Below are 21,138 nucleotides of genomic sequence, written 5' to 3' on the forward strand. Positions count from 1 at the left end.
AGCTCCAGGCAAAAACCTGCAGCTCCTCTGCTCCGGAGCTGCTCCGCGCTCCAGCTCCGGGCTCTGCTCCAAAGCCCTGTCTGGCACAGTGCTGGGCCTAAGCTCAGGGCCACAGCCAGGATCATCCTGCGACCTAATGCACTGAGCCACTCCACAGAGAATATTGCCACTCTAGGCTGCTGGCACGAGCCAGTGGCGGTGGCAGGAACAGAACCCAGGAGCCTGAACGTGCAAGGCCCTGTACAATCCCTTGCCACACTTACCCCGCCTGGCTATTGGGCACATAGTGACCGAGTGGCACATGCTCAGCACCTTGTCACCCTGTCCTGTCCTCACTCAAGCACCTAGAGCCAGGGGCTTAGCTAGCGCCAACTTTCACTGTCAGCGTCGCCTTCCAGTGAAAGTCCTACCGCTGCTGCATGTGACCCAGTGGAACCGGGGACAGCATGCCAAGGATGTCGCACGGCACTGCCACCGCCAGGGCTGCTTGTGGCACCAACGGTTTCTTGTGGCACCCAGGGGAGGCGATCGCTCCACCCCTTCCCATTCCCTTGGGTATCATATTGTTCCAAAGTGGCTGCAGTTTTATTCCAGAGCCAACCCTGACCTGGCGGGCGGAAGGGGAGAGAGAGAGAGAGAGAGAAGTGTTTCTAAAGGCGGGATCCCCTCTCAGAGCCTGACGTAAAGCACTTCAAAATTAATAGCGTCTCCCAGTCTTCAGTGGGCTTTGGGTCAGGCCCTTAGATCTTCCTGCCACACCTTGACGGCAGGCCCTCAGCTCTGGAAACATTCCCTCTTGATGCATCAGTCAGAGCGTGCCGATGCTCCAGGCGCCACTAGTCACCCAGGCAGCTGATAGGGGGTTTCTCACTTTCACAGGGGTGCTTTAAAGGTCGGGTGATTCTCAGCTTTGCTATGCGGCGCACATGCCCAAAGAGTGTCCCATGGGCTCAGCTGAGGAAGGCAGAAAGAGCGCAGGGTTTTCTCCACTCTCACTGATGCCAGGGGTATGGTGAGCACGCAGGGAGAGCAAAGCACGGGGGGTAACACACTGCTGAGCTGAGAACAGGCTTTGCCCAATGGATGTACCCGGTGAAGATTAACATGGTACTCGGCTCATCCAGCTGAATCATTTGGAACAAAAAACCCATCCAAACAATGACACTAATAATCCCTACAGCTCCCTGGGAAGGTTCAATGCTGCACAATGCACTCACCCAGCACAGTCAGGCCTCATGATTCATGGCACAGTCCAGTGGCTCTAGGGTGACCAGACAGCAAGTGTGAAAAATCGGGACAGGGGGTGGGGGGTAATAGGATCTTATATAAGAAAAAGACCCAAAAATCGGGACTGTCCCTATAAAATCGGGACATCTGGTCACCCTAAGTGGCTCCAGGGTCAGGAAGGATTCCCCCCCCCACACACACACACACACACTGCATGGGTAATTGGGAGATGCTGTCTCGGGTTTTGGCCCCTCGGGGCGGGAGGCTATCAGGCCTGACGGATCAGCGGTGGAATAAATCCTGTGCTTGCTACTTCTGCTGCACTCCGCACATCCACACGTGCATTCACACCGAGCTTTGCAAAGATCCCAAATCAACATCAGAAAGAACCCAGGCGAGGGAGAGTTTCTCTATTAAACAAACTTTTATTTCATTCAAGGCAAAGCTAAATAAAACTCTATAGTGCAAAATGTGTTTTAAAGGCAACAGACAGAATGTTCCTCTACATTCTGTGTTTATTTACAACTATATACTATACGTATTTATATACACATATACATGTGTGTGTCTACCATATACACTCATCCTTAACATCCCCTCTGTTTGAAAGGTTCTAGTGGGACACCCCATTTTAAAGAGAGGGAATAGCTCAAGAATTGGTCAAATTTTCAAGCCAGTGGAACCTTTCTAAGCATGCCCATTGTACAGCATATCTAAATCCATACAGGTACAGAAATGTATCTCAAAAATTGATTGTTAAGTTTTCTCTATTCAAGCCAGAGGAATAATCCATGCATAGAACAGCATTGCATATCATGTGGTAAGTGGAACAATGTCCAGATACCACTTCTAAAAAAGACTAACAGGTTATGACAGCTAAAAATAATACTTAAAAAAATTATTTTCCTCCCCAAACTTTACTGGTCTATGGAAGTTCTTCACAAAGGCTGGACTGGGGATTTCATGGGGCAACTGGAAGATTTCGTGTCTTTTGGTCTAAAACGTCATGAGCAATGATGATACATTAATAATACTTTGCATTTATACAGCACCTTTCGTCCAAGGATCTTAGAGCACTTTACAAACAACCCCTGAGACAGGTCAGTGTTATCAGCTCCATTTTATAGATGGGGAAACTGAAGCACAGAGAGATTCAAATGATTTGCCCATGTTTACCCAAAGCAGAGCTGGGAACAGAACCCAGGAGTCCTAGCTGCCTACTCTAACCAGCGGAAAAGACTGTCAACCACAAAGCCTACCCTTCCAGAGCACGTCACCTTTGCCCTGCACCTTGTGAAGCTCTGTGCCCTGGTGTAAGCGACTAGGCCAGGTGCAGCACAGCCGCGAATCACTCCCCTCTTGAAAGGCACAGCCACCGATGCACCAGCACAGGGTGCTTCTTGGGTTTCCTCTAGTCCAACAGCTCCTGCGTTTGCAGACTTGAGCGCAGTTACAAGTAGGTAGGTGGGACTCCGTGTCAATCACGCTCAGATTCAAATGGCCGTCATACTCCTGTCTGCAGATGAAGTGGCACCACATCCCCTTCTTCTCCAGTAACCCCCCTGCACTGCTTTGGCAAGCCTGTTCGTTAACTGGGTCAGGTTCATAAACTAACTCCCGAACACTCCCCTGCAATTCGAAGTTCTTACACAGCTCATCCAGAACGGGCTCCCATTCCGTTACAGAGCCGGAAAGCTGTTCTTGCTCCCACCCCCACCCCGCTCCTGAAAAGCCAACACCCAGCTCGGATTCCTGATTCCTACAGGGGAAGGGGCCGGAGAGAACAGCAGAGTTTAGTTCCTTAGCCTCATTAACAAAGGCAAAGATACAGCCCACACAAGTAACGAAGTTCGTTTGTGACATTCAAACAACAAATCACATGATTTTAAAGGGTCACAGTCAACTAGAATTATTTTAAATGGAGAATTTTTTAAATTTCCATTTTCAGCTATAGCATCTTGGAATAGCATGTCTGGGGCTGTTTTTAATCCCTTTCATTTATATGGAGAAGGATTTTCCAGCTCCCCATGTACTCAAGGGTTTTAAGTCAGAGAACAACTCCAACTATCTCAGGCCTGTCTCTGCTCCCCCTCCTGTTTCTGTCTCAGGGTTTATATGGCCACCCATCACTGCAGTACCCAAGCCCCTAGCAGACTCAGTCATGTCTCTGGCACCTCTCCCTGAACACTGCCTGCTCTCTCTTCAGTTTCAATATTGTTGCTGCTGTTACGGAGACGAGCCTCTTTGCAGGACTGGGGGACAGTGTGCAGGGAGCTTCCTGTCATCAGGCTAGAGCACGAGACAGGAGGCGCCATCTATCAGCAACGAATCAGCCAGGCTGACTCTACAGAGTGTGGACAAAGTCACCAAGCAAACAGAACCGAACCGAAGAGAACTGCAAAGGTCTCTCAGTTCTCGCCAGCTGAGGGGCCAGCTGTAAGTGTCCAGAGAGAAATCTGATTTCCACATTGACGGTGAAATACATGTATGTTTCACCTGATCAGTTTCTAACCTTCCAAGTAGCTCTCTCCTAATGACACTGTGCCCGTCTATAGCACTTGTCATCCAAGGATTTCAAAGCACTTTACAAATGGTTACTCACCTGTGAGGTAGGTCAGTATTATTATCCCCATTTTACAGATGGGGAAACTGAGGCACAGAGAAGCAAAGCGACTTGCCTGAGGTGTCACAGTGAGTCAGCAGCAGAGCCAGGAACAGAACCTGAGTCCTGAATCCAAGTCCTCTAACCATGACTAGACCACACTCCCTCCCTGCATAGCGAATGGAGCTCCACATTCTTTTTTAAGTGAAAGGGAAACCGAATGAGCCGTTTTTCCCATTTAAATCCATTATACAAATTATTTGAGTAACTAATTAAAGCTTTGGGTAGGTCAGCTTCTTCCATGTCTGTTACTGTAAGCGCCGAGCTTTAAATAAAAAATAAACAAACAAACAGTAAAACCGGAACTGATGGAAAAAATACGGCAACTTCTCCCTAGAAAACCGGCCAGGTACATGCCACGCAGTGGTGAGAGCAACTGAATGTACATCGGCCACAGCAGGACACAGGACAGGGTGAGCCAGTGCAGTCAAAGTGTGTATTCCAGGCTGCTCCACCTGGCATGAGCGCAGGCAGGCAGCACAGAGCACGGGCCCTGCTCACAGGCCTACACAACACCTTTGTTCAGATGCATTTCACGGTGGTTTCTTCTGCCATTGGGCAGATGCAGCAACTTTGACAACCTCAGCTTTTCCTGGCTCTGGGGCACGGCCTGGGAAGATGCCTAAGCATGTCCACAGAGCAGAATACAAGGAGCCATGCGGCACTTCCACAGCATAAAAACAGGCAATCCCACCCCGCCCCAGGCGATGGTTCTTGACTGAGAGCCCTCAGAAATCCTGTATGTGAACTTAGCCTTGGTGACGTGCCTCCACCCTGCCCCTAAGGCGGAGCTGGGAACTTTGTGGCCTGGTTCTCTCTACAGACTCGAGCAGTTGGTGCAGACTGGGATGCGGACCTCTGTCCGTCAGGGACGGGCTAAAATTCACGGCTCAAAGGCGCCACTGACAACCACCACAGCTCACCGGGTTTAAACATGCAGCCTAGAAATGTAGCTCCATCATCTGCTCCCACTCCCCAAGCTGCTGCCTTCCCCACTCGCTTTGCTGTCTGAAGCTGTGTTCCAGCAGCCCCTCTCCCCGGCCTCTGTCCCTGCTGCCTGAGCAGCCCCTCATAACTGGGGCAAGGGGAGCAGGGGGACAGAACTTTGGGCCCAGTTCTTCTCCCGCGTACACCAGGTTTACACTGGGCTTACTCCACTGACTCCGTGGCATTACTCCTGGTTTACACCCACATACATGACACGGCACAGCTGAGCGGTCTGCAACACGAAGGAAATGTAGCGTTCGGTGTGAACCGCGCCCACCCATTTCCCAATCTCCCCTGAAGGAAGCGCCTGGTGGGGCAGGCAGGTGTACACGAGAAGGGAGGCAGGCCCATTCACCAGCAGTCACAGGCGCCAGTTCTCTGGCCTTTCACGCCCCATCACTCACTTCCTGGGCATCAGGCAGGCGTAGGGCAGGAGAATCAGGCCCGGTGCCCGACAGCAATCGTCTCGCGGCCCGGGTTTGCACACGCCAGCACATCAGTCTGGAGCCACGGTCTCGTCCCCAGGCAGCCTCGGGCCACTCTCCCCGCGCTTGGATGTTTTCACTTTCTGCAGCACTAACTCTCATGATCACGGCCACTGAGGCACTGACACGAAGCCCAATGACGTCAAGAGAAAGACTCTGACTTCGGTGGGCTTCTTGCATCGCTCAGGGCTGTCCTCACCTAGCACTGGCCTCCCGGGCTCTCCAGTCCCATCGCTGGAGTTCCTCGTCAATACGCAGCCCTCTCGCAGCCCAAGCCCCCAGGCAAACAACGCGCCCAGCTCCTCTCCAAGGACACCGCGGCCGCACTGGCTTCTCTTGGGGTGGCCCTGGCCCCACTTGGTTCCGTTCCATGAGGTGCACTTGTTCCCAGCACATCCCCCTCAACTTCCGCTGGCGAAAAATCCCCTGCGGGGCTGGTGCTAATTAAACAAATTCCCGAAGGATTCCCCAGTCCGCCTGGATTGGCTCCTTCAGAAGATACTGTGCTTAGTACAATCCCCAGCTCCATTCATGCGGCGCCCTATGGCGCAAAGCACCCTTACATGGCAGGGGTGTGCAAACCTGTTCCTTACAATCTGGTGCTCCCCACCCCAGTGGGGCTGAACAATGCAAAGAGCCTGCAGCGCTGCTTGGTTATGCAGCACTGCAGGGACAGGCAGGCAGCACCCAGGCCGATAAGGCGCTCGCTGCTAAAACAAAAACATTCCCAGCACTGCGGGTGTCACCAAGCAACACGGCAACTCTTTGGTAAAGCCCTGTGTTCCCTGGGATGAGACAGGACTGTGTTTGGTGGAGACGCGACCAGGGTCACAGGGCAGAGCTCCGGGAGATGGCTGAGCCCCAAAGGGACTGGGGTGCGTGTTTGGTAGGGAATGTCAGACCGCTCGGGGAGAGGACATGTTTGGTACATCACCAGCACGTGTGGGAGACAAAACCTCCCAGGGCGGATGTCACAAAGCATGGCACCAATTCTGCACCAGCACACCCAGTGAGGGCATGGGGCCGCAGTAGCCAATCAGCATAGGGAAGAAGAAAGGATGCCCTGGTAGTTCCACAGAAAGCTCCAGTGCTCTAGAGGGAGTGGCCGTGCCAGGGGGTTTGTACCAGACCTGGAAGGGTGACAATATCCTCACCGCCACCCTGTCAATCTGGGACAGCAAGGGGACTCCAAGGGGCTGCTCCCGTGCAGCTCACGGGCATCACTGGGTCTGGGCACACGTAACAGAAGGCAGAATGTGGGCCTGGCTATTTGGGAACATTGCTAATGCAGCCTGGAGGGGATCGCAGTGCCATGCTCCAGAGCCCGGCTAGGACCCAATGTGGGATCTGGACTCCTTTTCCCCTGAATGCTGCTCAGGGAGCAGGGGAGTCGAGATTTCTGAAGGTAAAAGCACAGCCAGCACTGGACACATAACCAGCCACTGCCCTCAGCTTATGGGCTGGGACCCACTTTGTCAATATTTCCTCTGTCCCAGGAGGACAGTCAGAAACCTGAAGCTTGTCACCCCAGCTGCCTCTTTCCAGGTGCGCCCGTCGCCGCGGTGTCCTGGCAGAGTCACAAGGACCCTCCACAAGGGAGAGAACAAGAATTACACACACGTGTCCCAGCTGCCCTTCCCCCACAAGCAGCACCGCTGCCAGCAGGACAGGGAACACCCCAGAGCAGAACAAGTGCCCTCACCACGAGCCAGGCGAGTGCTAGTGACAAAGTGCAGGCAGAGGAATGAATTCTCCCCCCGACTCCCCCCAACACTTTACTATTGACCCAGCTTTTCCACGCAGAGCTCACAGGGCAGGTTTGCCAGGCAGCCAGACACAGGACCCCTGCACCTTGTGCTGCCCTGTGCAAAGGGAGTCGGACTGGCAGTGCTCTGCACTCCCCTTGCACTAGTGCAAGTGAGGACACCAGGGGCAGGGCAGTGGAGATCCAGGCCCATAGCAATCACACAGGGTAGCAGGTGAATGGCTGCTGTATGTAACTAACGGACATAGCCCCCCGTGACTACAGTGACTCCTGGCCGCAGTGTATTCCATCCTTGGCACCAACAGCAGCTGGTGACAATACCACGGAGTTGCACAAGCCCAGACTGATCGAGTGGGCAGCTCACCTGCTGGGGCAGAATGGAAGTGGCAGGGGAGGGAGAGCTCGTCCCAGGAGCAACCAGTTAGGAAAAGAGATTAAAGCCAGGCTTGGTAAAGGTGGCAGTAGTCATTTGGTTCAGAAGCGTGCTTGGCAGCAGAGCCCCCTTTCTCCTTGAGCCAGCCCCATGCTCAGGCAGGGACAGGAGCATCTCTCTCTACTGCTAGCGCTCCATGCAGCCTTGCGCTCCAGCGGGCTCTGCTCCAGGAACTAGCTGCCCTCTGCCTGATACACAGCCTCCTCCCAGCGGTTAGCACCCCTGGGAGCCAGGCAGGCGACACCCCCCCCTCCGCCACCCTCTCAGCTTCGCAAGGCACCGTTTCTGCTCAGCGCCCTCACGCCCAGTCTGTGCGTGCTGAACCAGCCGCTCTCACGCACGCACCACGTGAAAACACACACCCACCCCAGCTCCAGCTCCAGCTCCGGGAGTTCCCACCTCCTCCCAGAGAGAATGGAGCTGGCCTGCTCTCTTTCCCCTGCTGGGATCACAGCCTGCTCCCAGGCCACACGGCATTCCAAGTCTGGGCTGAGGAGCGGCGCGAATTGCAGGCCTGTGCGTAATACAGAGATGTCTCAAGCATGGTTAGTTTCAAAATAAAATAGATTTCCCCTCCCCCCGCCATTAGAGTTTTGCTGCCTCGTGGGTCAGACTGAGTTTGCTTCATGCCTTTGGTGGAGCTTTCTGTTCCGCCTTGGAGCCCGCCAGACCATTCTCAGTGTTGTCGATCCCTGAGGAGTTCACGAGACACTCCTTCCTAGGAGAGAGAGCAGCACCTACAGCACGTGGCTGGCGCCTGCAGCCCCCCTCGGCCTGAAGGTGGACCTGGCCCCCTCAGCCTGGCGTCACTGCCCCTCCCCACCTGTCGGAGGCCAGGCCCCAGGGGTGTATGCACTCAGAGCTGGGGGGGAAGCTCGGCCCCATTGCAGCCATGGAGGGAGAGACGTGCAGGCATGGCTCCAAACACTAGACAGGCACTAGTGCCTGGATTCTCCCTGCTCCCCAAGAGGCACGATCATTCCCACGGGGCAGGCAGGTCAAGTGACACATTGAAGGGCACAGAGAGAGTGGGCAGCAGACTCCAGGAGTTCCTGGCTCACACTTTCAAAGAGCTGTGCCTTCCCCATGCTGGGCAGAGGACTCAGGACTACAACCCCAAAACAGAGCTAACAGTTTGTGCCACACTCTCCAAGGGAAGCCCTGTGCTTCAGGCACTGACAATAGGACCGGGCGAGGCAGGTCACAGGGAACTGTCCAGACACAGGACAGCAGCAGGCTTTTGTGCATGTCTGCACCAATCCTGTTAGCTCAGTGTCCCTGTCCCAGTTTTACAGCTGGGGAAATGGGGAAGTGAAAAGCCAGCTAGAGGCAGAGCTGGGAACAGAATTCAGAAGAGCCCAGTTTCCAGTCCCGGGCCCAGTTTGCTGGGTCATGCTGCCTCCTGCCCTCTCCTTGTGAACACCCAGGTGATGCCACTCCGGTGTCTAGGCTGGGGAGGAGGGTCAGAAAGAGCACAAACATCCATGCATGTGGTACGCATGATGCTGCGCCCAGCACAACGCCAGCCAAGGGTTACGCACCGCACCCCGCAGCCGGACGCAGCGGGGGCTGGGAGAAAGGAAGCCCATCCGTACTCACTTCTTCTCCTGAGACTTTTTGAGGATGAGCAGGATGATTTTCTTGATGACAAGGATGAGGATGAGGAGGCCGACGAGCCCGCCCACGGTTCCCACGATGATGCGCGTCAGCGTGTTGTCCACTGGTACCACTGCAGGAGAGAGCACCAGAGGAGATGTTAGTGGGGGCCAGCCAGAAGAGTCCCACCATCACGGGGTCTCTGTCCCTGAGCAGCAGGAGACAGACACTCAGCCCTCGGCCACCACTGGAGCTGCAGGGGCCACTCAGCTGCCTCTGCTCCGCAGAACAGTTCAGGTCTTTCAAGTCGAACAGCCATGGGCGTCACCCTCTAGTCTCTGCTGCCCCAAGCCTTCTCCAACAACTGCACAGCTCATGGTTCAACTTGACCGTAAGCCAGGGAGGGAGTTTACCCCATGAATGCCCTCCTTGTGCCCCTGGCTCCTGGCCTGTAGCAGGGCCCACAGGGGATGGCACGTATCTTTATCTTAGCCATCGTCTCCTGGAGGGATTGTAGGAGTCTCAGGTTGTGGGTGCTCAGCATGAGGGGTCTCAAGTTAGGCACCCAAAATAGATCAAGAGAGCTAAAACCCAGAGCCCACTCTGAGAGGTCGGCCTTACTTCTTGGCAGGAGGAGGGATGTGAAGTGAAAGACCCCCAATTCTGCCAATGCCCCTCGGCCAGTCCAGCCTTGATCCTCTCCTAAACAGGTGCCTCTCCTGGGGCTCTTTTCTGAGGTGGACAGCCATTTGCTGAAGACTAACTAGAATATACACTGGTCACACTAGAACTCCTGGGAGCAGATTCTACTTTCCTTACACTGATGGAAACCCAACAGAACCCAGCAGTCCTGAGTCCCAGTCCCCTGCTATGACCACTAGCAGGATATCTTGTTTTAGCTTTGCCTGATCCTGCTGGTCACTCAGGGGAACCTTTGTCTATCGGCACCAGCAGAGTGAGGGTGGGAGGCTCCTCCTGGCAGACACTTACGCTCCTGGACCACCTTGAGGATGATGGTGGCATTGTGTTCAGCATTCATTTCCTTTGGGTTCCTGACATGGCAGGTGTACTTCCCAGCATCATCGAAGTCCACAAACATGGAGATGGAGATGTTGTTTTCCTTCCCAGTGGTTGTGCCAATGAACCGAACCCGAGAGTCTGCGTATAGCATCGTTGGCTCGGATGCTTTGTTCTGTATAGTCCCGTGATATATCTGCAGGGGGAGGGAATGCAGCAGGACGCTGAGCAAGCAAACAGCACAGCCAGGCCGCAAACTCAGCAAGCCCCAGACAAGGGAAGGCCTTGAGAGCTCTGCCGGCTGAGTCAGACAGACACAGAGCTACCAAGGCTGAGGGTTGGGGCCCGGCTACATGACAGTTTGTAACCATGTTGCATCCAGGTCAGGGACAAGCACGCTGTAACAGTGCCATGGGTCAGCGACAGCTGTAGTTTAAATGTGGATTACAAGGGGACAAGAAATTCTCTTTCCATCCCTCCCTGGCTTTCTGAGGATTTTGTCTCTCTGGGCTAGGGGTAGAATGAATCTAAATGCTTGGCTTTTGCCCAGGGCTCCCAAAGCCAGTTATTCCTCTCAGCACATCCCTTCCCCACCCCCGAGATGTCTCCTGCATGCTAGGTATGCACCAGTGAAATGAACAGTCATCAACAGGGAAACTCAAGGGGCTGAGCAGAGTGGAGGGGGGGTCTTTTAATGGAGGCAGAGCAGAACCATACTCCATGCATGCTGCCCCTTCCTGACTCTTCAGCACGCGGCCAACACCCCCCACCCTCCCACCTGCATCTGGCCAAATGCTGGAGGGCTCTTCTCCTTATTAAGCCACATTTGTATGAAATGACAACTTTGTTTAGTGCCTGTTGGGCCCCATAACCAACGGCCCTTTGGCATCTCATGGCGAGCACGAGAAGGGGCCTGTTTAGCTGGAAAATTCACTGTGTTTTGCTCAAAGTGCTGATCTGCTCCTGAGTGAAATGGGACATTTCTGAGCAAAAGGGATTGATTTAACCCGGGGATTTGCCAGTCGCTGCTGCCGAAGCTCACAGACATGCCTACAGGAAATGAAATGGTGACTTTGCTGCGGCCAAACCGAGTGGAAGAAATTTTCTCCGTTCCACACTGCTCCACCCAGCGGTGTCTCCTGCGGGCAGTTATGGTGCCCAGCCAATAGGGTGCAGTGGGCTCTGAGAGGGCAATTGCCAAACCAGATCCCTCGTGGCCAGCAGGGTGTCCTAAAGCAGGAGAAACGGGATCCAAATCACTGTTTGAAGCACTAGCAGCCGGTCTGTGCTGGGGGGACCCAGGAGAACTGGCAATCAAACCCAGCGAGGAGCAGAGCGCGCCACGCACCATGTCAGTGCTGTTGTAATACCAAGTGAAGTCAAGGTTCTTGAATCCTATGCAAGTGGTGAAGATGCAGGGCAGCTGCACTTCTGAGCCATTCAGAGCCATCACAAGGTGGTTTTTCCCCACTGAGACCTCCAAGGTGACAGCCATGGAGAAGAGCTGTAAACCTGCCCGGGGAAAGAGAGAACAAAGACACATCAGTTTCCACAGGCACCCGATACCCGATTCTCATTCAGAGACGGCATCTCCTGGGGCATGCCCAGAGCCTACCATCATGCAGTCACCTGGTAACAAGATGAGATTGCTGGTCCATTAATTGGGCTCCCTGGAGGCACCACATGCCTCAGACTAACCTAGCCAGTCCCCGCGCTGCCTTCCTAGAGGACACAGAGCAGGATAGAGCTTCAGGAACACGCCCTGGGAAAAGGCAACAGCGAGTAGCCTGGCCAGCAGCAGCAGGGAAGGGAGCGTCTGTCTCCCAGCTCTGGCCTTTCACCCCAGGCCCCTGGCAACCACACTCTGGAGCTCTCAGTCCTGCGGTGTCTACAAGCCAAGCACCACCCCCATAATCCAGGCTGGATGGGTCCTGGCATCTGGGCCATGGCCCAGACCAGGGCAGGGCCACAAGGGGGAGCTGTTCTGGAGGGTGAGAAAGGAGACATTAGTCATGAGGTCAACCCCACCCTCGAGCCGGACAGCGGGATTATGGGACCTTTGATAAACGACACCGGGGTGAACCTGTTCTCATGTTTAACACCGGAGAGCAGCCCAGGGGTTAGGTGCTCCCTGGATGGGTCTGAGCCAACCAGGCCCAGAGGAGCCTAAGGAGAGTGGCAGCGCCGGAGAATATTTACGAGGAGTTCGACTCTCTGGGGCAGGATTTCCCTGTGACCGTCCTGGGGGAGAGAGGGTCTGTCTGGTTAAATCTGCCCCTTCTCACCAACCCCCCCAGCCACCCATCGCTGCTGGGGAATGGGATTGCTGGCCCATCAGGCTCCAGGAGGGACAGGTTCCCCTGGGGTCATCAGTCAACTCCTCCCCCTCAGCGCAGTATTGTCCAGTGCTGCCGGCGCCCCCCCAAGGAGGCAGGGGGGGTGGGGGGGGTGGGGCGGGGCGCCTGAGCAGAGACGCTCCCTCCAGAGGAGCCACCCCCCTCAGCCCCACATCCTCACTCAGTGCAGCTGGGCCTCCCGTTCCTGAGGGAAAGGGCAGAGCAGGGCTGCTTCGCAAGGTCTGTAAGAACTCCGTCCAGACAGGCGCAAGCGATCTACAGCAATTAGTGAATGTTTGCTATAGCTGTCACTGGCTTCTTCCAAAAACGTCCTTGAGCCCGAGCCCTCCGAGCAAACCAAACACAAAACACGTTTTAAAACCAAGGTAAAAAATTCCTACATTGTGACACCTGCTGAGCTATACCACCCTGCTCTTTGCCGAGTCCCCTGGCAGCAACCAATCAAAGGCACCGAAACAGAGGAGGCCTGTGTAGACGCGTGTCCTTTCTGCCCCGCCTCCGTTGCTAATGCAGCAGCTTTAGAAGACTTCTCTTTGCTGCTCTGAGATCAAGAAATGTGAGTTGCCCCGTGTTGCCGAGATCAAGGGTGGCTGCTTGAGACATCAGCAGCGTTGTTCAGACACGCAGCAGGGCCCAATCCCACTGCTCTGCACTGGGGGACAGCGCTTATTCCCACCGCTGTGGAGCGGGCTTAAAACATTCACGAAGCTGAATTCTCCGCTCGCTCTGGCCGCTGGCAGCATTTTAAATCCTCTGCCCACCCGGCATGAGTGAGACACCCCCCCCCCCCCCCCCCCCAGAGCAGGGCAGCAGGAAACACTAAGCCAGGAGCGGCGAGGTTTTTGCAGCATTGTACCATTTCTTCTCCACAGGGAACTACCGGTCATTGGCCTGGCCTGGGGAGGGAAGAGCTGGCACGTTCCCACGGAATAACAATGCCCAGCTACAGCCCCGTCAACCAAAACTCCCAAAGCCCTTTGCCAACATTAAACCTCCCAGCACCTTGCAGCTTGGCTGAGTTCCCAGGGGGGTCCCACAGAGTCAGTGGCAGAACTGGGACTGGAACCCAGGCAGGAGCTCGAACTCCTCATTCCCTGGCCTGATCTAATCACTGAAAACAACCCTCACGTAACCCCGTCCTCATTGCGCTGGGCTTGCCGGAGCACACTGCACCTGAAACAACCAACCCGCCATGGGGCAGGTCAGGACAGCACCTGGAATCGACTGGAGCAGCCAGCGTCCCAACGTGAGGCAGAAACGTGACCCGGGCAGCTGGGATTCACCTAAATGGCCACTGGAGGCCTCTGTTGTTCTACAAAAGGGCTGCAAAAGAGCACTTACATCACTAACAACCATCAACCCGTCCCGGTCCCGCAGACAGCTCCCTGGGGACATAACCTCTTCCCCAGGCTAGGTGGGCTCCTCCTCCCCACCCCCTCCCACACAGCACCAAGGAGGGAAGAGCTCACAGTCCGCTTGAAGCAGAATTCAGTTTTGCCATCTTAAAAGAACCTTTACGCTTCAGCCCTTTTCCTAAGCACCTCGGCGTGCTGGGGGGTACGGCCACAACCACCCCTTTGAGGTACAGGAGTTGGACAGTCTGTGAGGGTCCCTGAAGGACAGCAGAGCTGTTAGCACTTCCCTTGTTGTAATATCGAGGTACCACTCCCTCTCTGCCCCAGAGTCCTGCTTGGTGGTGGCTCTGGCTAACCAGACCATGCAATGAGCCTCACAGCCTCAGTCACTGAAAAGCAGAATTAAAATACTCAGCTGCAGACAATTTGCACTGAGATTCCTCCCCCAACCTTTTTTGTTTAAGCCTGGCTGAATTGCCCGAGGTACAAAGGGGTCCGATTTCCTTCCTGAGATCAGAAGAACCAGCACCTGGTCTTAGAACTCAAGATGACTCCAGCTTAAAACGTCTGAGCCTCTGTTCTAACTATGACAACACATGGCCAGTTTTTCCTTCTTAAAATGAGGCTGCCCTTGGGTTATCTGGGCTTGGATTTTCAAAGACACCTATGGGAACTAGGCACCTAAATCTCACTGGAATCCAAACTCCTTTGAAATCCCAGTCCCTCTCTCTCTAATTTCTCCAGCTCACTTAAAATTATCTTGAGAACCAACAGCTCCTTGCCCTACCAGAAGCCCCTCACTGGAGTTTTCCAATAGGCAGTGGGTTTTAAGTACTGAAAATTCAATTAAATTCTTGTTTTCAGATTCTCTGTTCAAAGAACAACCCCTACACAGACTAGGACAACTGCCCAGCAGATAACGACGCCCTCGGCGGGTACAGGAAGCTCTGAACCAGCCCTATGTGGGGCCTGCTGGGACAGAGAAAACAGCACCGGAAAAAGCTGCCACAGCATGTCTTGGCTCCTAGCCCCTGGATGTAGCCAGGGCACTTTACAGAACCTCCCGCAGGCTCAGATTTGGGTGTTATGCTTCAAGCAGGGCCCCAGATATGCATTTCTTTCCTCTGCTGGGAAGGAAGGTATGACAAATATTTTTAAATCCATAACGATTATTATTCTCAGCTGCATTAAAACACTTACAATTGTTTCCTCTGGTCCCTGACACATATTTTCCCCATTTAATTTTAGCAGTTAGCTAGCTGTACCCCCCGCTAGCAGATCAGCAAAGCGAGAATGATGGAGCCTATGAGAGAAAACGCCAAAGGAGACACCACTGCATGTATATTAGTAATTGACGCAGGTAGGGCAAAGGCCTGGGAGCCAGGGCTCTATTCCTGGAGCGACCTTGGCAAGTCACTTATCCTCAATGCCTCACATTGCACATCTGCAAAATGGAAATCATCCTGCCCAGCCCTGAGTGAAGCACTTGGAGACTATGGATGAAAGTGCAAGTGCCGAGTACCCACGACTCGCTGCAGAGCAGCGGAAATCAAAGCAAGCTATTTGCTGTGGGTTGATCTTTCCTCAGGGAAACATAGAGTTTACTTTTAAAATGTAAATATTTTTCGAGGAGGAAGAAACAATAACTTCAGTATTTATGGGACTTATAGAAATGGTTAAAGCTACTAAATTACAGTAACATAGGAACAGAGGCTCAGAGGGGTCTAGTGTGTAGAAAGATACACACTGTCATACAGGACCATATCATTACAACAGTGGGTGGGATAGTGCAAACTGTCCAGAATTAACTGACTCTCTCTATTTATTTGGGAGCCTTGTTACATTTGATGTTCATCCTAAAGCACCTGCTCCTGGAGTTGTGTGATCACATGAGACTCTCAGGTTTCCTTTAGAACAAAAGTAAGTTCCAGCCCTCCTGACTGCAGAGAAAAGCCTGAACACATGGTCTGAGAGCTCCCTAAAGGCTGAGAAACCAGCCATCAAAGAAAGAGCCCAACATTTAGTAGTTTGAAAAGTCTCCTGATTTGGGGCCCGACTCCTGATTTTTGAGCCCTTGGCATTGGCCATGCTGTGAACCATTGCTCCAAACCGGTGCCCATCTCCAAGCCCTGACAACCAGCCTGCGCTCCAGCCTCCAGACACAACTCCCTTGGGCTAGTTACCAACAGCAAGTTCCTTCCCCTCAACACAGGGCACCCTCACTGACATGGTGCAAGTCCAAAGTCACCCTGCTGCCTTCCCTGGACCCTGGCCGTCTCCTTTGACCCAGGAGAGCAGAATTTGGCCTTGCGCTGTCTGAGGCTCCAGCTGACAGCAATGAAGAAACTCGAGCGATTAGCAGCAGGACATGGCTGGCACTTAATAAACGGGCAATAAACGGACCGTCACGCCGTGGTTACCGGCTAGGAAAAGCCCCGGGAGCGAAGCCCTGCCTGGCCCCAGAGCACTGCAGCAGCGGTTTCTGCTCCGCATGTCTCCCCTAGGGCAGAGCAGCTCTTGTTACCCATGCGGGGGGCTCCCGGAGCCGGCTGGGGGCGAGTCCCCATCCTCAAGCCGCAGCCTGGGGCGCTCTGTGCCTTGGGGGGAGCCCCGAAAAGCGGAACCCTCCGGCCCGAGGTGTCTCGCTGATCCCGGGGGCAGCAAAGCGGATGCCTGGGCGAAGCGCTCCCAGCCCAGCCCCGAGGCAGAGCGCCCCGGCTCCGCGCACCAGGGCGCCCCGTCCCCGCACGCCCCCTTACCCAGCAGAGCCGCCGCCGGCCAGCTCCGGCAGAGCCGGGCGCTGCTCCCGTCCGCCGCCATCCTCTGTGCCGGGGCACCTCGGGGACCCCCCGCAGCCGCCAGCGGCGGGGCAGGGTCGGGGCGAGCTGCCGCCGGAGCGCCCGGTCCCGGCGCAAGGGGCAGGGGGACAAGGCTCGAGCCACAGGCCGTCTGGTCCCCGCAGCAGCTGCAGCATCCGGCCGGGGCTCCGCGCAGCCAAGGCGGAGGGACGCAGCCGGGCAGGGCAGGCGGGGGCGAGGCGGGCGCGCTGCCAGGGGCCGGCTGAGGCTGCTGCGGGGAGCGGGGGGGCGCTGCAGCCGGAGAGGCGTTGGGCAGGGCCGGGGGGGCTACGCCAGACTAGCCGGGGAGCCGCCTGCCGGGCATCCCGCAGCACCGGGAGGCGGGGGGCAAACCGGCCCGGCAGGGGCTTGGCCAGGGCAGGGGCGGCCCGGCTGCGGCCTGGGCGGGACAGGGACCGCTCCGAGGCGGGGCTGGGTTTGCGGCGCTGCAGCCCCCTGCAGCCGGGCCGCCCTCCACGCTGCAGCTCTGCGGTGCGCGCTGTGCCGGGGACACGTGGCTCCCCGGCTGCAGGCAGGAGCCCCTGACCCGCCCCCGCCTCCTGCGGCCCTCCCAGCGCCGGGCTCAGCCTAGCGGGCCCCACCCGGCCCCCTTCTCCTGCTGCTCCTGGGTTCTTCCTCCTGGGGTGCCAGAAACGGGCCTTATCTCCCCTGGCTTCAAAAGCCCAGGGCCATGCCCCTTCAGCTCAAGGAGACTCTCCCTTAGCTACCAGCAGCATAGAGTCTATGACACACAGCTGAGCCGTGCTGAATCCACCCATCAGCGGAGCCCCACAACCACCGGACACTGTATTACACGGTTACTTTGGGTAGCTCCCCCTTGGGAAGCTCACTGCTCTTTTTCCTCAGCAATGAAATAATTGGTGTTTCTAGAGCATCTTTCATTTTAAAATAGTAAAGCAATTAACACCCCGTCATTCTCACACCACTGGTAGGAGCTAGATAGAAGTGTGTGTAGCTGGGTAAAGAAGCCCTGCAGTAACCCCTAGCCTACACTCCCCTTCTAGTCTGGTTTCATCAGATTCCCCTCCACTGATACTGTGCTTTGTTTCTCTGTCAAGTTAATTGAACACAGATTGTTGGGGGGGTTTAAAGGAATAGTGACATAATTTTATTGGCAAAGTTGTGATTGCCATGAAAGAGATTCTTGGGTTTTCTCCAGTCACAATGCATCATCAAATAGACTGAAATTGCAATTGACTAGAACCTTTTATAATCCACTGTACATTCTCAATCAGTTTATGTTTTGCTTACACATGCCTTGGCGGATGACAGGATCCCTGTGTATAGTTTGCACAGAGATCCTGTGCAAGAGGTGTATAGGGGTTGTGTAATTGCAAGGAAAGTTATCAGGAGTGAAGTGCTGTTAATTTGAGTAGAAAATGCACAGCTGGAACCAAGAATGGCACCTGTCCATATATGCAGTGAAGCTAAAATGTTCAAAAGTGGCTACTGCTTTGGGGTGTCTCCGTTTTGGAGGGCCCTGCCTGACACCTCAGTTCTCATTCTGAGAGGTAATGGGCATCCACTGATTTTAACTGGCCACAATCACCCGCTTGAAGAACATAACTATTGGAACAGACTAGCTGGGGAAGTGGTGGCTTCTCAGGCTCCTGCTGTCCTCAAAGGGAGAGTGCTGCCTTCTGGCAAAGATGCTTTAGTCAAGCATCTTTGCTTGACTCTATATGCATCCGAAGAAGTGGGTTGTAGCCCACGAAAGCTTATGCTCTAATAAATTTGTTAGTCTCTAAGGTGCCACAAGTACTCCTGTTATTTTTAGTCAAGCAGTTCGCAGGGCAGGGCAGGGTCTGGTACCTGGATGACATTCAATAGCCTGGGGTTTACAGGTCAGACTAGAGGAGCTGAGACACCCTTCTGGCTGTAAAACCAGCGATGAATGGGCATGAAGGCTGATAAAGGAACAACTGGTTCATGGAATTAAAACCTCTCGGTAGGGAAGACTTCAGTCTAGCTAAACCAGCTCTTTCTAGCATACCTGTCCCTGTGGCATCCAGTAACAGAATGCCTGACCCTGCATGGTGCTGAGTACCTCCTGTGGTGCACTGGTGTCCTCCCTCAGCACCTTGCAGGATGGGACCCTGTAGGGAACAGGGGACCTGGCCAATGGGAGGAGCTATTCAAGTGTTTCTCTTGTGCAGCTAGTAGAAAACTATGGGGTAAAATCCAGCCCAGAATTTAAGCTCCTAATTAGTTATCAGCAGAGCTCCATAGGGCTGAGAGCATTGGAAGCAAGCCGGGCATGGAGCCTGGATGTCCCCCATGTCAGTGCAGATGACAGTGACACCAGGCTACAGCAATCCCAGATTTCTCCATGCCTGAATCCACATTGGCAGGATGAACAAAGCAAATCCCCCGGGTGTATGACTGGGAGGCATCCATCCGGTGCTCCCGGCAGCAAATATTTCCTTCCAGTCTCTGAAGCCACAAATAGCAGCACATGGCTATTAAGGCCCAGACTGCATGTGGGATTATAAAGAGAGGGTGTTAGAGAAGCCAGAGAGAGCCTTTGGAGCCTACATTCACACCCTGAGCGTTTATTTCAGGATAATTGCCTGAACATGCACTCTGTACATCAACAACCTCTTCCTAGTAGCTGCATCCATTAGCCCTCACCTTCTGCGGACCACATCCAAGCCGGAGCAAGGAAGAGCTTGCTTAATGGGGGCCTCTGATAATGCAATTGTGCTATTTTGGTGCATTACCTTTCCTCTCAACTGCATTAGAGAATCACATCTCCTTTGCAGGACACTGCTTCTTTGGAGCTTAAAACTTCTTGGCTCCTGAGGAAAGCCTTGGTGGTATTTACAAAAATCTCCTCTCCCTTCCCAAGGTCATTAGAGGTGCAATAACAGAACAGTGATTATTCCTGAAATGGATGGGATACAGGATGGAGAGGTTCCTAAGCTACATCTAGCCCAGTATCCTGTCTGCCGACAGTGGCCAATGCCAGGTGCCCCAGAGGGAGTGGACCAACGGGCAATGATCAAGTGATCTCTCTCCTGCCATCCATCTCCACCCTCTGACAAACAGAGGCTAGGGACACCATTCCTCACCCGTCCTGGCTAACAGCCATTAATGGACTTAAATTCATGGAGGTTATCCAGTTCTCTTTTAAACGCTGTTATAGTCCTAGCCTTCACTGGGGAGCTTGGAAAGACCATAGCTCATTAATAGCTCACTGAATATAGAACGCCAGGCTGACCCCTGTGAATTCATGTGAATTGTCCCTTCAGTGGGAGGACTCGGGTATGGGTGATTCAGCTGCTGGACTGGGCCCCCAGCCTGGAAGCTTTGAGGGGCTGACCCATCCCTGTAGGCTGGGGAGGAGCTACCATTCATGTTCACCAGAGTCTGCTGTTTGTCCTGCTGATGCAGCAGAAGGGAGTTTGGATGGAAGCGGAGGACAGGGAAGGTGGGTAGGCGAGCGGAGTCACGGATGCTCCTCTAAAACCTCCAGGGCAGGCAAAGAACGTGCATCAGGGAATGGTTTGTGAAGTAAGGAGGAGCTGTGTACCAGCCAGAGATGCATTCATTAGGATCTCAGAAAATTCTGCGTCACAGCTCTGCACAAACGGAGGGAGGGAAGAGACTTGCAATAGCACAATTGCTGTTTGATGCAGTTCGTTGAACAGGGAACACAGTCAGCGGCTCTGCTGGGCCTCATCTCAGAAAACAGAGCAGGAGCGATAAATAAGACTTAAGCTGATTCTCGGGGCCTAAGTGAGCAGGATTTCAGAGATTCGACATGCTAACGTGGTTAAACTCTCAGCAACACCAAAGTTTTGGGCTTTGGGGAAGCTGACTTTGAGGCAGCTTGCAAAGCCCAGAGGGCTCCTGATTGGAGCTGCGGGAAGGTGGGAAATGTTTGAGAAAAAGTTCAGGGAGCTGGCAATAGAAATTCATCCTGGCTGAACCTCAGGCTGAGCAGTGAGGAAAGAATAATGGAAGATTTAAGCAGGAGGCTTTTAGAAATATGCAACATCGGGTAGGAAGGAGAATTAGGTGATCACCTCAAACCAAAGCAGCAGCAAGTTGGATGATTAGCGGTCCAAGAAAAGGCACACGTTGGACCACAAAGAACATTGCAGCTGGTACCGAGGCCACGTCGTTCGCCTGGGGGGTGGAGTGGGATTGCATCCCCCCCCCCCCCGGGGTGGGGTCGGGGAAAGATACTGGGAGACATTCTGCAGGGAGCAGGCACCATGGTTCTGCACATCACCAGGCTGTACTTACTTAGCTATTCTTGGAAACTAATTTGCACAGGAAGAGAAAAGGTGGGGAGGGGAGGTTGCTACATGGTCCAGCCCAAGTGCAGTGGCAGGCAGGGGACACCAGCGCAGGTGCCCTCTATACGCAGCCATGTGATCGATTGCTGAGG

General features: G+C 54.3%; 1 protein-coding gene across 1 annotated transcript; it reads right to left on the reverse strand.

Annotated features, from left to right (window-relative positions):
- Positions 1–8,183: 8,183 nt before the first annotated feature.
- On the reverse strand, positions 8,184–16,704 carry SCN4B (sodium voltage-gated channel beta subunit 4). Its single transcript, XM_065417445.1, has 5 exons — positions 16,644–16,704; positions 11,521–11,684; positions 10,146–10,368; positions 9,159–9,288; positions 8,184–8,277 (listed from the first exon to the last, which is right to left on the reverse strand). The coding sequence occupies exons 1-5, from the start codon at positions 16,702–16,704 to the stop codon at positions 8,184–8,186; spliced, it is 672 nt and encodes a 223-aa protein (XP_065273517.1).
- Positions 16,705–21,138: the final 4,434 nt, after the last annotated feature.

Source organism: Emys orbicularis, chromosome 15 (assembly GCF_028017835.1).
Source record: "Emys orbicularis isolate rEmyOrb1 chromosome 15, rEmyOrb1.hap1, whole genome shotgun sequence".
Lineage (NCBI taxonomy): Eukaryota > Metazoa > Chordata > Testudines > Emydidae > Emys > Emys orbicularis.

Coding starts and splice junctions, on each gene's coding strand:
- SCN4B (XM_065417445.1), bottom strand. CDS start 16,704: ATGGCGGCGGACGGGAGCAGCGCCCGGCTCTGCCGGAGCTGGCCGGCG. Junction 11,685..16,643: donor GCCGGCGGCGGCTCTGCTGG/GTAAGGGGGCGT, acceptor TTCCCCGGGCAG/GTTTACAGCTCTTCTCCATG. Junction 9,289..10,145: donor CCTCAAGGTGGTCCAGGAGC/GTAAGTGTCTGC, acceptor TCTCTCCTGCAG/TGGTACCAGTGGACAACACG.